General features: G+C 45.6%; 1 protein-coding gene across 1 annotated transcript in view; it reads right to left on the bottom strand.

Annotated features, from left to right (window-relative positions):
- The window catches only part of KL (klotho), a gene marked incomplete at both ends in the record, with an annotated part of 50,070 nt that extends 35,032 nt beyond the window's left edge, over window positions 1–15,038 (bottom strand). Inside the window, one exon of the mRNA XM_081084988.1 lies at window positions 14,190–15,038. Coding sequence (XP_080941114.1) covers window positions 14,190–15,038 — 849 coding nt within the window. The remainder of the gene's footprint in view (window positions 1–14,189) is intronic.
- Between the last annotated feature and the right edge of the window lie 418 nt (window positions 15,039–15,456).

Below are 15,456 nucleotides of genomic sequence, written 5' to 3'. Positions count from 1 at the left end.
GGCAGCCAATCAATGAATCTCTTTCATCATTGATATCTCTCTCTCTCTCTCCCTCTCCCTTCCTCTCTGAAATCAATAAAATATATTTGGGGAAAAAAGAAAATTGGTATAGTGCTTCCCCAAAGTACATAGCATATATAATTTGAGCATGTATCTAGCAGGTAAATTGCCTCTCCTATTACTTGGGGTATGAAAATTCAACCAGATAACAAAGCCACTTCCAATTCATGTTCGTAAAGCCAGCCAGAAGACTTTCCCTACCTCCCGTTTTGAAAACTTCTTCATAAAGTTCTATACTGATTATAGATAGTTCTATAATTATTTGGAAATTTTTACAATGGAATCATCAATTTGATGATGAACCTTAAGCTTTTACTGAAAATATCAAATTCTGCCCCATTATGTTTATTGATTTTCCTTTCTGGTTAGGATTTAGTACTTCCCAATAGAAAGTAGGCAGAAAGACTGAAAGAGAGCAAATCCTGGAAGCATCTTCACAAAGCCAGAGTCAGGCTATTAAATAGAAGTCATTCACTGAGCACCTACCAAGAGCAAGAGGGAATTTTATTTTTTAAAAAATAAATCTTTATTGTTCCTCTTTTTTCCCCCATTGCTCCCCGCCACTGGGTTCCCACCCGACCCCATGCCCTTACCCCCTCCCCCACTGTCCTCATTCATAGGTGTACGATTTTTGTCCAGTCTCTTCCCGCACACCCCACACTCCCTTCCCCCCGAGAATTGTCAGTACAGCCCCCTGATTCTATTATATTCACCAGCTTATTCTGTTCATCAGATTTTTTATTCACTTGATTTTTAGATTCACTTGTTGATAGATATGTATTTGTTGTCACTTTGTTGTTCATAATTTTTATCTTAACCTTTTCTTCTTCTTTCTCTTCTTAAAGAATACCCTTCAGCATTTCATATAATATTGGTTTGGTAGTGATGAACTCCTTTAGCTTTTTCTTGTCTGTGAAGCTATTTTTCTGACCTTCAATTCTAAATGATAGCTTTGCTGGGTAAAGTAATCTTGGTTGTAGGTTCTTGCTATTCATCCCTTTGAATATTTCTTGCCACTGCCTTCTGGCCTGCATAGTTTCTGTTGAGAAATCCTCTGACAGTCATATGGGTACTCCCTTGTAGGTAACTGACTGTTTTTCTCTTGCTGTTTTTAAGATTCTCTCTTTGTCTTTTAACCTTGGCATTTTAATTATGATGTGTCTTGTTGTGGTCCTCTTTGGATTCCTCTTGCTTGGGGTTCTCTGCGCTTTCTGGACTTGTAAGTCTATTTCTTTCACTAGATAGAGGAAGTTTTCTGTTATTATTTCCTCAAATAGGTTTTCAATATCTTGCTCTCTTCTTCTGGCACCCCCCATAATTCAGATGTTGGTATGCTTGAAGTAGTCCCAGAGGCTCATTACACTATCTTCATATTTTTGGATTCTTTTTTCTTTTTGCATTTCCTGTTGGGTGTTTTTTACTTCTTCATATTTCAAATCTTTGACTTGATTCTTGGGATCTCTAATCTGCTGTTGGATCTCTGTATAATATTCTTTATTTCAGTCAGTGTATGCTTAATTTCTAATTGGTCCTTTCTCAGATCCTTGAGGGTCTCAGTAAATTTCTTGGAGGTTTCTAGAAGATTCTTGAGTAACCTTATAACAGTAGTTTTGAACTCTACATCCAGTATTTTGCTTTCCTCCATTTCTTTCATTTGTGACATATTTTTTGTCTCCACATTTTGGCTGCTTCCCTGTGTTGATAGAGTGGCTTTGTGTGCTAGGTGTCCTATAGGGCTCAGTGGCTCAGCCTCCCCAATTACCTGAGGTTGTCACTCTTGGTGCACCCCTTTATGGACTATGTGCACAGTCTTGTTGTAGTTAAGCCTTGATTGCTGTTGGTATCACTGGGAGGAATTGACCACCAGGCCAATTGGCTGTGAGGACCAGCCGTGTCTATAATGGGAGAACTGCTGTGCTGAAGACACCCTGATGGGGTAGGTCTCGCTTCAGTGGGGCTTTGGTGCTCACTGAGTCTTTCCCTTGAGTGTGTCTCTTATGGATATGAAGAGTTGTAATCTGCTATGGTCTCACACTGACTCCTGGGTACACAGGCTCTTGGATCTCCAAGGAGGTGCAAAATCAGCCACTGCCTCAGGCCACCCAGCAAGAGCTCCAGAGACATCTGCAGATTCCTCCTCTTTGTTTGGGGTTTGGAGGTGCCCAGATGAGGCCCAGCTGTGTAGCAGTGCAGGCTTCTGTCAAGCCTTAGGCCTTCTTTTGGAAGCTCTGGGGCTCTCTAACCCAGTTGCAATTTGTTAGGTTTTAAGTGGTGAGAACACAGGCCATTCATATGCAAAAGCCGCTGTGCACAGCTGGGTGGGGTTGGAAATTGGGTGGGGCGGGGTCTCATAGAATCACCAGGGCAGAACAAACATCAGTGGCTGCCAGTAAGCCCTGCATTGGAGAGGTCCCTGTGGTCCCTGGGTCTCCGTGTTCCATGCCCCGTGTAGGAACAATGATCACTGCAAGCACCTCTGATAGAAAGCCGCCCTCGTGTTCCTGCCTGATGCCAGACAGTCCAGTTTCTCCCTGTATGAGTCTGGGTCCCCAGAGTCTCACCCAGAACTGGAGTTCAGAGCAATTGGGAGCTTGTATCTGCCTCGGGATTAAAAAAGAGAACAGCGCACCCAGTTGCTGGCCCATTTTGCGTGCGCCTCTATACCTCCTACCAGACTCAAATGGGTTTTTCTCTTTCCTTCTTGTAGTAGAACTTTCACTCAGCCAGCCTTCTCGTGGTTCTGGATGATATCCATTTTGTCTTTTAGTTGTAGTTTTGATGTAGTTGTGCGAGGCAGGAAGTACAGGTGTGTACCTATGACGCCATGTTGGTTCCTCCAAGAAGGAATTTTAGAATAGATGAAGTGAACATGGTTTCCTCACTTAAGGAATTGCCTAGCAAGTGGAGTGGTGTAAGGAGGCAAATGGTTAAATAAAGGAACAATGTAATGTGGTAGGAGCCATCACAATGAAGCATTATGGGAATCCATAGAAGAAAGAAATAACATTCAGGTGTGGGGTTAAAGGCAGAAAATTTGCTGGTTATTGAAGAAAAGGTGAGATTTTCATAAACAAGGAACTTTATCTTGCTCCTATTGTTAGGTCACTGAAGGAGGAAAGCACGAGACCAGAGTGGTGAGGGATTACGAATTTATTCGATCATCCACACACCAGGTGGCTGAGCCTGGATGGCTCCAGCACCCAGTAACTGGAATCAATGGCTTTTAAAGGACTTTTGGTGGGCTTTTTTCTGGGTGGAGACTTCTTTATGCATACCCAGAGGGGAGATAATGGAATGTGGTCACCACAAGTAAAATGTGGTCTTCAGCAAAGTGAGTGTCCATAGTGAAATGACTTGAAAAGCCAGTTCCTGGGGGAAGGGTATCAGTTTAATTGCTCGATCAAACCTGACATTCCAGCCTTTTTATTTTATGGAATAGGGATGAAGGTCATATCTTCTGTAATTACTTCCTACTGAGGTGGGACGTTGAGATCACAGGGAAATGGGCTTTGATGGTAGTGGGCTGGATGAGGGGTCGCAGCAGCATGATTTCCCCAAGAGACTGGTTGGTGAAGTCTTGAAAAACGGTCCTGTTGAGTGACTTGGGAGGTAAAAGCTGGTCCTGAGGCTACCACAGTGTCACTTGTCTAGTTTTGCTGCTTTTCTAGGCCTGAATCTGAAATACAACTGAGACCTAGATGTTATCTTTAGGGAGGGTGGGGAAGATTAAGGGTCTCAGTTGCCTGACTAGTCATATGAAAGGGGAAGATAGGTTACCCTGGGGGTGAGGTCCTTGTTTTCCCAGTTTTGCCCCTTGCTGGGCATCCACAGTTTTATTGTAGGTCCTGAGACAGGGTTTCAAAATAGGTAGAGCAGTGGTTAAGCTCCCTGTGGCAGTTTCAACCCCTGATGTGATGCCCAGGGTTATTAGGAGAGGGATTATCTGGACTCCTCTTTCGTGTCAGATATGATGGGTTACAGGGATAGGCAAAGACTGATTATTGAGGGCTACATCTACATTGTGTGAGAGACAAGAATACAGGTTTCTGTCCAGCTGATAGGGAGATAGATGTATGTGTTTTCACCACAGAGGAAGAAAAATCTCTGATCATGGAGACAAGCTGAAAAGTGTAAGAGGAGAGGTGGACTAAAGGGTATGAGATTCCCTTTCCTGGTTCCACGCTCCAAGCTGAGAGGGTAGTCGCCATGGCACTACCAATAAGGGGTGACAGATGAGTGGTTGAGATTTTATTGCAGTGCAAGTGGGCAGGAACACTAGAATGGGCTGTTATTCAAGGGAAAAGAAAAGGGGAAGGAAAGGAGCAGTTGAAGCCAGGAGCCTGGATGGTTGGATAAGAAGTAAGACAGACTGTCTGTGATCAATTAGTTGTAAGACACCACTGCATTCAGACCAGCCAAATTTAGTACTTTAAAATTTCCTGAGGTTATAATCTACCACTCCCTGGCTTAACTTCTTATTTTTACTGAACCTTAATCCTTGCTGTTTTACTTTTAAACCTCAAATTGCTACATTAAAAACTTTTACTTTCTTTCAAGTAGAGCAACCAACTTGGTTACCTTCCAGAAAAAACCAGTAGGACAGAGACATGCTGGCCAATACTGCAATGCATACATCTCAAGTAAAAGTAACTTTCTTTTTACTTATGGTGTCTCATTAATGGTGAGATTTAATGCTTAATTAATAACTTTTACTTTATTCTGTAAATAGTAGTGGAAGAGATTTTTAAATTCCTTCTTTTTAAGCTTAAATTTACTTCTAAACAGCATTCTTTTTTGGCTAGTGCTCATTTGCATATATAGGCAAATTTTACTTTGGACTTTACTAGAACCAGTTGCTCATAAAATATTGGCTTCTCATATAAATGAGTTTATATGAGACCTTGATTATATTGTGAAAAGCTAACTTACCCAAGTAATTAAAGTATGCTCCTTTACTGAAAAAGCAAAGTAAGCAAACCTATATATTTGACCCATGAAGTACAGATGCCACCGCTGCCCCCATCCCCTTAGCCATTCTGAAGAGCAGGCTGGGTGGGAGTCTGAGGCATTATGTATGCTTCTGTCTTAAAATTCCACTGCTTAAAAAAAAAAAAAAAAAAAAAAAAAAAAAAAAAAAAAAAAAAAAATTCCACTGCTGAATATTCTGGTTTAGCTTAAGAAGTACCCAGCAACCTGTCCTGCCAGGCTTGGAGACTGAAACCTTAGGCTTTCTTGCTCAGAGTAAAATGGCCCTTTTACAATTCTTGTAAGTAGTTAACTTTAGAACTTCTTTCTTTCTTTCAATATTTCTATTTTCCTTCTCATCACATATGCAACCTCCAAAATTTCACACTTTTAAATTAGCCTTCAAACCTTCTATGTCCTTCAAAAATGCAAAACATGCCTCAGACCTTCTGTTAAGTATTTCTACTCTAATATTCCTTCTTTCTGTCATACTTTCAGCAACTTGTACAGACCTTTTCTTTCTTTATTTCTTTTAATGTATTAGAATTCTTCACTCTTAGAAACTGCCAGGAGCCGGTCCATGCTTGCTGTTTCAAGGGACCTGGCATATATGGCATACTGTTCTTAATATGTTTGCTCACCTTCTTAGCGCTGTGTTTTAACCAAGGTCTCTGAGAAAGGTTGTTTCCCCAGGTAGGGATTTTCCCCTGAAGTTAGGGAGGGAATAAAAACTCTTAACTAAGTGCCAGGCGGGTAATTAATCACTTTAACTACGAACAATCATGCTTAAGCTACATAATCTTTACGCCCTGGAATGGAGATAAGAAACACCCTAACCTTTGGAATAGAGATTGATAGGATTGGAATCAACTGGTATAAATACAGATGTAACAGACAGAACTTAGGAGACAGAACCTAGGCACAGAACCTTCACAGAACGTTCTCTAGAGACAGAAGAACTTCGCTGGAGAGAACATGGCAAAAGATCCTGGACAGAAACTGGCCTCAGAACCTAGAGACAGAACCTAGCGAGAGAACATGGCAAAAGATCCTGGACTGAACCTGACTACAGAAATTGGCAAGAGAACCTGACTAGAACCTGGTGACTGAACTTGGCTTGAGAACCTGGACAGAACCTGGCTGGAGAACCTAGCTAGGGAACATGGCTACAGAACCTGGCTGGAGAACCTGGAGAAGCTGGCTGGAGAACCTAGCAAGAGAACATGGACACAGAACCTGGCTGGAGATCCTAACCAGAACTTCGCTGGAGATCCAGACTAGAACTTGGCTGGAGATCCTGGCTAGGCTGCTGATCAACTGAATGCTGTCTCCGTGTCCTTCCTTCTTCGCCGACTCCATCTACGCCTTTGGGAACCCCTGGACCTGCTGGGGTTGGACCCCGGCAAGAAACCTTAATTTTTCAATGATAACCAAAAAGTAAACAGCCAACATTTCTTAGATTGACATTTATCAACATACTTTAAACACACTCTTACTTTCAAGAAAATATACATTCAACAAAGTACAAGAGAGCTTCTGTAATAAAAAATAAGAGCAGGCGAATTAAAACATGTCTAGCAATCAATGTTTCAGTATTGTATGCTATCTTAAAATATTTAGATGTTTATCATTTAACCTTGCAATGCTCCAAAGTCTTTAAGTTAATAAAACTTTGGAAAATTATGTATAGGTATATGAGGCTGGAGAAAAGGCGGGGGAGGAGGGAGCAGGCCCCTCAGCCTGTTCCTAGATCTCTAGCTGCTTAGATTCAAAACTGCTGGATTTTTCCTTAGAGATAACATGCTAAGGTTTGGTAGATAATGAGCTCAGTTTCTGATAATAACTGGACTGTTAAGTAAGCATGTGCAGAAAGTTGTTCTCTGAGACAGGTGGGGGGGGCGGGGAGTGAGAAGGCGCTGAGGTCAGAGCAGTTTTCAGAGCATTAAAGGGGTGAGAATGTTAGCCTTGGTAACTAAAGGCTCAGTGAGGGGGTTCCTTTGTCATGTCATGTCATAGAGGAGCTTTGCAAGAAGACTACAGTTGTGAACCTGGAGGCGAGAGCATCCACTGAGCCTGAGAAAGGAGAAAATTTCTTGTTCAGAGGAGGGAACAGACATGGAGGAGATAAGGAGATAAGGTGTTTAGAGTCCAAGGAATGACTCGGCCTTGTGGGGTGACAGTGTGAAATTGAGGTAGGTGACTGTGGTTTGGGACAACTGGGTTTTATGAGGGAATGTATGGTAGCCCTGGCCAGACCGAGGTAGAATGAGAAAAGAGTGAATGGGGGAATTTAGTAAGCTGCAGTGTAGAGGCAAGGTGGCTAATGGCTGTGAAACTAATCCATCAACCCCCATAATAAAGACTGAGGAGTGGACAAGGGTCCCAGTGAATTCAGAGAGGGCAGAATAAGTGGCTCAGTGTCAATTAAAAAGGAAAAGGAGATCGGCTTACCTGCCACCACAGTCGTTACCCAAGGTTCTGTCCTGGTGATGTAAGTCTGTGGGGCCCTGTCAGGGCCTGGGCAGCTTCTTTGGTGACCAGTCCCAGGAGGTCTGGGAGCTCCAAACCAGATCCAGAGGGCAGCCTTGCTGGACTGGCTGAGGTCCGACCCAGCGGGGCCAGACTACAGTCTGATTTCCAGTGGCCTTCCCTTCCACAACTTGGGCAGGGCCCAGGTGCTGGGAGCCGGTCCATCCTTGCTGTTTCAAGGGACCTGGCATATATGGCATACTGTTCTTAATATGTTTGCTCACCTTCTTGGCGCTGTGTTTTAACCAAGGTCACCTCTCCGAGAAAGGTTGTTTCCCCAGGTAGGGATTTTCCCCTGAAGTTAGGGAGGGAATAAAACCTCTTAACTAAGTGCCAGGTGGGTAATTAATCACTTTAACTACGAACAATCATGCTTAAGCTACATAATCTTTACGCCCTGGAATGGAGATAAGAAACGCCCTAACCTTTGTAATAGAGATTGATAGGATTGAATCAACTGGTATAAATACAGATGTAACAAGACAGCAAGACACAGAACTTAGAACACAGAACCTACACACAGAACTTAGAAGACAGAACCTACACAGAACCTAGAGACAGAAGAACTTCGCTGGAGAGAACATGGCAAAAGATCCTGGACTGAACCTGACTACAGAAATTGGCAAGAGAACCTGACTAGAACCTGGTGACTGAACCTGGCTGGAGAACCTGGACAGAACCTGGCTGGAGAACCTAGCAAGGGAACTTGGCTACAGAACCTGGCTGGAGAACCTGGAGAACCTGGCTGGAGAACCTAGCAAGACAACATGGACACAGAACCTGGCTGGAGATCCTAAGCAGAACCTCTCTGGAGATCCAGACCAGAACTTGGTTGGAGATCCTGGCTGGAGATCCTGGCTAGGCTGCTGATCAACTGAACACTGTCTCCGTGTCCTTCCTTCTTCGCCGACTCCGTCCACACCTTTGGGGATCCCTGGGCCTGCTGGGGCTGGACCCCGGCACCCAGGCAGGAGTCTCGGATTTGAGCAGAACTTGGTTCATTGTCCTGCCTTATTGCATTTGAAGCATGGGCCTGGAAGAGGCTTAGCCCCTGGCTTACCTGCAGTTGGAGGACTGGCACTAAGTTTGGGGTTTATGAGAGTTGTGGCTAGGAGCTGAAAGGCCTCAGCCTTGGCCTGATCTCACCTTTGTTTTTGGATTTGGGTGTCCTAGTCTCTATTATTAAAGACCTTAAAGGTCAGGTTAACGAGGTCTTTTTGAGGGGTTTGTGGACCTGTGTCTGTTTTTTCAAAGTTTATGGTGTGTGTCAGGGGCTGATTGGGATATAAAATGGGTGTTCAGAAGAAGGGCTTCTTCTAGGGAGGTAGAGTCTAAGGTGGTAAATTTCTGTAAGGCCTCCATGAGGCAGGAGAGAAGGAGAACTGGGTTTTTGTGAGGGCCCTGAGTGATTTCATTAAGTTTGTCAAATTTCTTAGTAAAGATGATTGGGTCAGTGGAAAAAGATCTGAGATGTCTCTCAATCTGTGCAAGGTCGGACACAGAGAATGGGGCGTGGACTCAGACTATGCCCTCAGTTCCTGCTGCCTCCCTCGGGGATGGAATTGGCGTGGGAATAGAAGAGGCTGTTGAGGAAGGCAGTCTTTGGGTGGCCTGAGAACAAGTGTTAGATAGGAAAAGGCTGTTTTGGAGCACATGTTCTCAGGATTTGGGCTCTTGGACTCGGGGAGAAGGTGGTTGCTGGTTAGGGAATCTACTGCAGGGGAGGGAGGAGAGGGAGTGGAGGTTGGTGGTCTGCTAGGTCAAGAGTAGATTCAGAATCAGAAGTGTTAGGGTTAAGATGTTTTGTGTGAAGGAGAAAGATCTGATGGGTAGAGCAGGACTGAGAGAGATGATTGGGACTGAAGGGTGAAAAAAGGCCTGGAATCTCTGACCATTTTCCTTGCAGTAACAGCAATTATCTAAATTGTTCAGTGTGTTAAAATTGAAAGTGCTGTTTTCAGGCCATTGAGACTTATTATCTAGTTTATGTTGTGGCCAAACAGTGTTACAAAATAAAGTGAGGTGGTTGGGCATGATCTCCCCCGCGAGTGGCCCATGAGACAGGAAGGGTGAGTGACAGACCACAAACCCAAAGGTGACTGTTTAGGGCAGGCGTCCCTGCTGCTAAACAAATAACCATTAGAAATGAGAGGTGACCATCTGGACTGGGCATCCCCAATCCAGAAGGACCCAAAGCCAAACGGCTGAGGAATCTTCTGGCCTAGTGCTAGGACTTTCAAGATGAGAGACTTCCAAGAAGTCAGTGAGAGAGAGTGGGCAGAAGACCCGAGACAAGGGGAATTGTGGAATGTCACTCACCTAGAGAAGATTGGCCGGTGTGGGATGGAGGGTCAGCAATGGAGGAGAGATTCCAGGTCTGGTGTTCTCCTTGGCTGGTTGGAGGGGACCCATAAGGGAGGGAGACCTGATCGAGGCTGGCAATTGAGTCACCCGAGTAGGATTTGGAGGTAAGCCCAGGACGAGCTGCCGCTGCCTACTGCTGTCTGAGTAGCAAACTTGGGGTGACCAAAGCCAGGATGATGGCTCCTCTCCCCATGGAACCCTCCCGGGTTTCTGGCACCAAATGTTAGGTTGCTGAAGGAGGAACGCACGAGACCAGCGTGGTGAAGGATCACAAATTTATTCAATCATCCACACACCAGGTGGCTGATCCTGGATGGCTCCAGCACCCAGTAACTGGAGTCAGCAGCTTTTAAAGGACTTTTAGCAGGCTTTTTTTTCTGGGCAGAGACTTCTTTATGCATACCCAGAGGGGAGATAATAGAATGTGGTCACCACAAGTGAAATGTGGTCTTCAGCAAAGGGAATGTCCATAGTGAAATGATCTGAAAAGCCAGTTCCCAAGGAAGGGGTACCAGTTCAATTGCTTGATCAAACCTAACACCCATATAACAGTATACTTGAGAATACCCATCATGGGACACTGCAGCAGGTGAGGGCAGAAGCAAGGGCATCAGCTAGGAAACTATTCCAATTATCCAGGGAGAATGTGATGGGTGCTCTAACTGTAGTTTTAGATAGGGAGAGAAATGGTTGGATTCTGGATATATTTTGAGAGTAGTTGGAGCTGTTGGAGCTGTTGATGGATTCAAAATAAGACATGAGATAAAAGGAGGATGTAAGGTTTGTGACTCCACCCATCTGAAAGAGCAAAGATGCCATAACGAAGATGGGGAAAAGCAGGAGTTTGCATTTGGATGTGTTCAATGTGACATGCCTACTGGACATCTAAGTAGATAAGACAGTAGTCTATTTATATCCAGAGTTCAGAGAAGTTCTGGCTGGAGACTCAAAGTTTGCAGTCATCAGGATATAGAGAGTATTCAAGAAATCACTTGGAGTGAATCTAGAGAAGAGGCCTCAGGGCAAAGTCCTGGGCATGCCAATATTAGAGGCAAGGTGAGGAGGCATAAGCAAAGGGGACTGAGAAGGGATCACCAGTGAGCTGAGAGGAGAAGAGAGAATACGGTTCTGGAAGTAAAGTTGAGGTGTGTCAAGAAAGAGAGGAGTGGCTAGATAAATATTGCAGACAGGTCGGCTAAGACATGAGCATGGCTGTTAATGTGTACATTAATTTCAATACCAGTCATGTTTGTACTTTGCATCAGTGCCCAAAGTAATATCTCCTGGCCTCACCTCCTTAAGTGAAATAAGTTGTCTTTTTCCATAGGTGCCCTCTACAAACATTGGCATGACTCCATGGGAGGCCCATGTGTATCTTCAACTCAGTCCTGGTCCTCTCAGAAACCCATGGGCAGAACAAAAAACTCAGAGGCTGAATTCCCAACTACAGGCCTCAATGCTAGTTTTGCAGAGATCCTCAAGAAAATCTTTCAAGATCTGTGAAGGCACACAGTCCCTCTTCAAGTCTGAGAGAGAGGTGTGTTCTTTTTCTGTGTTATACACAGATGAGCAAAGCAGTCCAGCCTCCCAGAGCTCTTCAGTTCTAAGTGCTGTGTCTCTTCTCTCTTCTCTCTTCTCTCTTCCCTTTTCTCTCTTCCCTCTTCCCTCTTCTCTCTTCCCTCTTCTCTCTTCTCTCTTCTCTCTTCTCTCTTCTCTCTTCTCTCTTCTCTCTTCTCTCTTCTCTCTTCTCTCTTCTCTCTTCTCTCTTCTCCTCTCTCTTTCTGTCAAGGTTTATCCCAGTATCAGGAACCCACAAAAGATCCCCCCCTTTATTCATTCTATAGTTTGGCCTACCTCTGTCCTCCAGCCCAACAATAATTCTTAAATCTCGGGGCAGGTGTGGGCGGGGGGGGGGGGGGGGTTGCACATGTAAAATTTCCAGTGTCCCCAGGGGGTATCCTTACCCAATTTTTAAAGGAGTGGAAGCACAGTACAGAACCAAAGGGGAGGGGTGCTGGCCAACCTTATCCTTCAGCAGCATCAGATCCCCAAATGCAAATGAAATGTGAGGAATTCAGTGGCCCCTAACAGCAATATTTAAGCCCCAGCTGAAATGTTCTATTAACAAAACTTGCAGAATATGTTTTATCTCTTCAAGTAAGGTCAAAACTTAACTATCCCCCCTCTCTGCAACACTACAGCAAGAAAGAATATTAAAAACAGAATTAAAATATCTAATGAAAAAATTAATTTAAGATATTCTTTGATAATGACAACTTACTTCATAAGATACAAAAGTGACTAAATTCCAAACCAAAGAAATTTGAAAGCAAAAGTAATGTTTTACAACAACTAGCATTTTGATTGCAGAATCAGCAAAAGAAAGTGTCACCTGTCACTAATTTCCTATGAATTCAGAGTCCACTGCATTCCTGGGAAGGGTGGTTAGTGTTTGGCAACTGTGTGTGTGTGTGTGTGTGTGTGTGTGTGTGTGTGTGTGTGTAAGGATCCAAAAATATAACTGAAAAGTTAATCAAAGGGCTGAGAGTGGGCACAAGAATCAAAAGCATGCTGACTATGTAAAATACCAGAGTAGAAGAAGGCTCCTGCTGTCTCAATACCTTACTTTACATATGAAATAATCATGTAAGTCACTAAAATAGCAACTGATGACTTTTGTATACATATGGAGTTTATTATATGCACTCTAAAAATGTAACTCATGTGATTTAAATCTAAAGTGGTGATTTTGCAGAAATGGTCTTCCAGCTGGTTCATGAATCTCTTATTTTTTTCTGGTATGGACTGAAATTTGCTTATGTCTTCCTCACAAGAGGGGCCAGTTCTCCTCAGAATTTTTCTATCACCAACCATAAACAGGTGGTCCTTATGATATTTTGTTTGATTCCTTAAAAGGATGGCCAAACTGAAAAGTTTATTAGCATTGTTCTGAAGTATGTTAATGAAAAGATATGTATCAATATGAAATCACTAACATCTCAATATTTTTCAAACAAATCCAGCATACTTTTATGATCTGTGGTAGCAGATTTTGTGGAGCTGACATACAATGTATTTAGTCATTATTACAACATCACTGGAAGCTCAGAGCACTAAGCCAACTCAATAACCCATATGTGATGCCTCAATTATCTACAGCTTCAATTAAAAATATTCAGAAGTGTTCTGTCTTGAATTTGTTCAAAATGCTTGGCTTAATTCTTAGTGAGTCACCAAAATACAGTACCAAAAGTTAAACATTTAAACACTTTTATTAAAATGTTTGTACATACACATAAAACATTCTCTTGATACAAAACTATACAAAGTGTCCCAACAACTGACATCATTATAAATGAATGCTCGAATCAGTGAGACCTAATCCTGAACACTAAGAAGAAAAAGGAGGAAGAATTTTTTGGGAGACAACTTGATCGTAGCATAGCAACACTTTGTACTGTCAAAGATTATGAAGCTTTTGTACAACGGTGTTCAAATCATTTTTTTTTTTTCAGATTAAGAATATCTTCCGGAGGAATCCTTCCAATTGACGAGAGCATCATGGAAATACACTTGGAGGACATCTGTAGTTATGTGCTTTTATGGCTAGCTTTGTTTAAAATTGTTTTAGGGTTTTTCACACCCCTGCCAATTAAAAAAGGTTAGACAGAAAAAACTTCCAAAGACATGTAAACCCAGCTCTCCAGGATATGCGATTTTGACACCTCTGCATTGCTGCGCTGTGCACTGAGTCACAAGCAACACAGATCTTACTGGATTAACACTGAACTCCTGCCATCTCCACAAACCCTAGCAGAGTAAAGCTGTCTCCGCAGCTTCTGAACAAACTTGGTCTTTCATTCACCCTCCTCATCCTCCCCATAGCAACTATTCATAAATCCTCCCGCCTTACATTGGGAGATTTCTCTACACCCAGAGAAAGGAGCTCCCTTTTCTCCGGGAGAAACTGATTCCATTATCTTCCTGACAAATGGTCTCCAAAGGGCACTCACTCTAGGCACTCATTGGGGCGCCCACTGCGGAGTTTCCTTCCCATTCCAAACTCCACGGCCTCCAAAGAAAGCCTAAACTGCTCGGTCTCTTCCCCCCACCTTCACACACCCCCAAATCCCCGCACCGCCCCGCACCGCCCGACACGCCTCCTGCGACTCCCGAGTGATCACACAAACATCTCAGGCAGCCCTCTTGACTCTGGAGTCTCCAGAGGCCCTGTCCCCGGCGTGGCCCTCCGCCTGGCCCCTCGAACTCACCAGCAGGAGGTTGTGCGCCACCAGGTACCCGAGCCGAGCGCTACCCTGGACGCCAGGGGCCAGGCGCCCAGTGGCGTAGCCATGCCAGGCCACCACGTAGGGATTGTCGATAGTGATCCAGTACTTGACCTGGCCGCCAAAGTGGCGGAAGCAGAGCTCGGCGAAATCCCTGAAGTGGTCCGCCAAGGTGCGGTTGGCCCAGCCGCCGTAGGCGTCTTGCAGACGCTGGGGCAGGTCCCAATGGTACAGGGTGACCACAGGCTGCACTCCCAGCTCCCGCAGCCGCTCCAGCAGGCGTCGGTAGTAGCGCAGACCTTCGCGGTTGGGGTTGCCCGCGCTGCCATTGGGGAGCACTCGCGCCCACGAGATGGAGAAGCGGTAGTGGGTGACCCCGAGCTCACGCAGTCCCTCCGTGTCGCGAAAGACGTTGTTGTAGCTGTCGCTGGCCACGTCCCCGGTGGCGGGCAAGGACTGTGACAGGGCACCCGACGGCAGACCAGCTACCGGGGCGTCTCCTGGGAGTGTTGGGGGTGAGTGGGTGAACTTGTCCCAGATGGACTCACCCTTGCCGTGCTGCCGCCAGCCGCCTTCTATCTGGTAGGCAGCGGTGCCCACAGCCCAGAAGAAGCCGTCGGGGAAGGTGTCGTGGAGGAGGCCAGCATCCTCGGGGGCCAGAGGGCGCGGGAAGCGGGCCCAAGTCTGCACACCGTCTCCAGGCTCAGCGCGCAGAAGGCGACCGCCCAGGGCCAGCAGCAGCAGCAGCGGCGGCAGCGGTGGCGACCGCGGACAGCGTGGCTGGGCGCGGGCCGGCATGCTGCTTGTGATCCGGGCCCCGGGGCCCCGCGCCATCCCTTTATGCTCGCGCCCCACCGCGCCGCCCACCCCGCGCCGACGCGCCCACCCCCGCTTCCCGGGGGGCCGGGTTGGCAATAATTACCTGGGAGCCGGCGCCTGCCCGGCCTTGCAGAGGGCGGAGGGGGGAGACAAGGGCGCAAAGACCAGCAGTTGCCAGGGGAAGGGGCGCGACCGCCTGCAAGGGGCAGCAAGCTCCGCTCCCGGACGTCAGAGAAAAAGCACCTGTTCCTCGCTGCGCCTGGGAGCCACGGAGGATGTTTGGGCGACCTAAGTTCTCTGCGCGCTGCCTTCTCTTTCCCACCTCCTCGCGCTCCAGGAAGAAGCCGAGGAGTGGGTGTTGGTCCCGGAGGTAAAGGCAGCCAACCAACTTTCCCTGAGTCTGGCGCGGGGTCTTTGCCAGCCTTATGGGTCC

Source organism: Myotis nattereri (genome assembly GCF_964212035.1).
Source record: "Myotis nattereri genome assembly, chromosome: 2".
NCBI lineage: Eukaryota > Metazoa > Chordata > Mammalia > Chiroptera > Vespertilionidae > Myotis > Myotis nattereri.
This window is presented reverse-complemented; position numbering and strand designations above follow the sequence as displayed.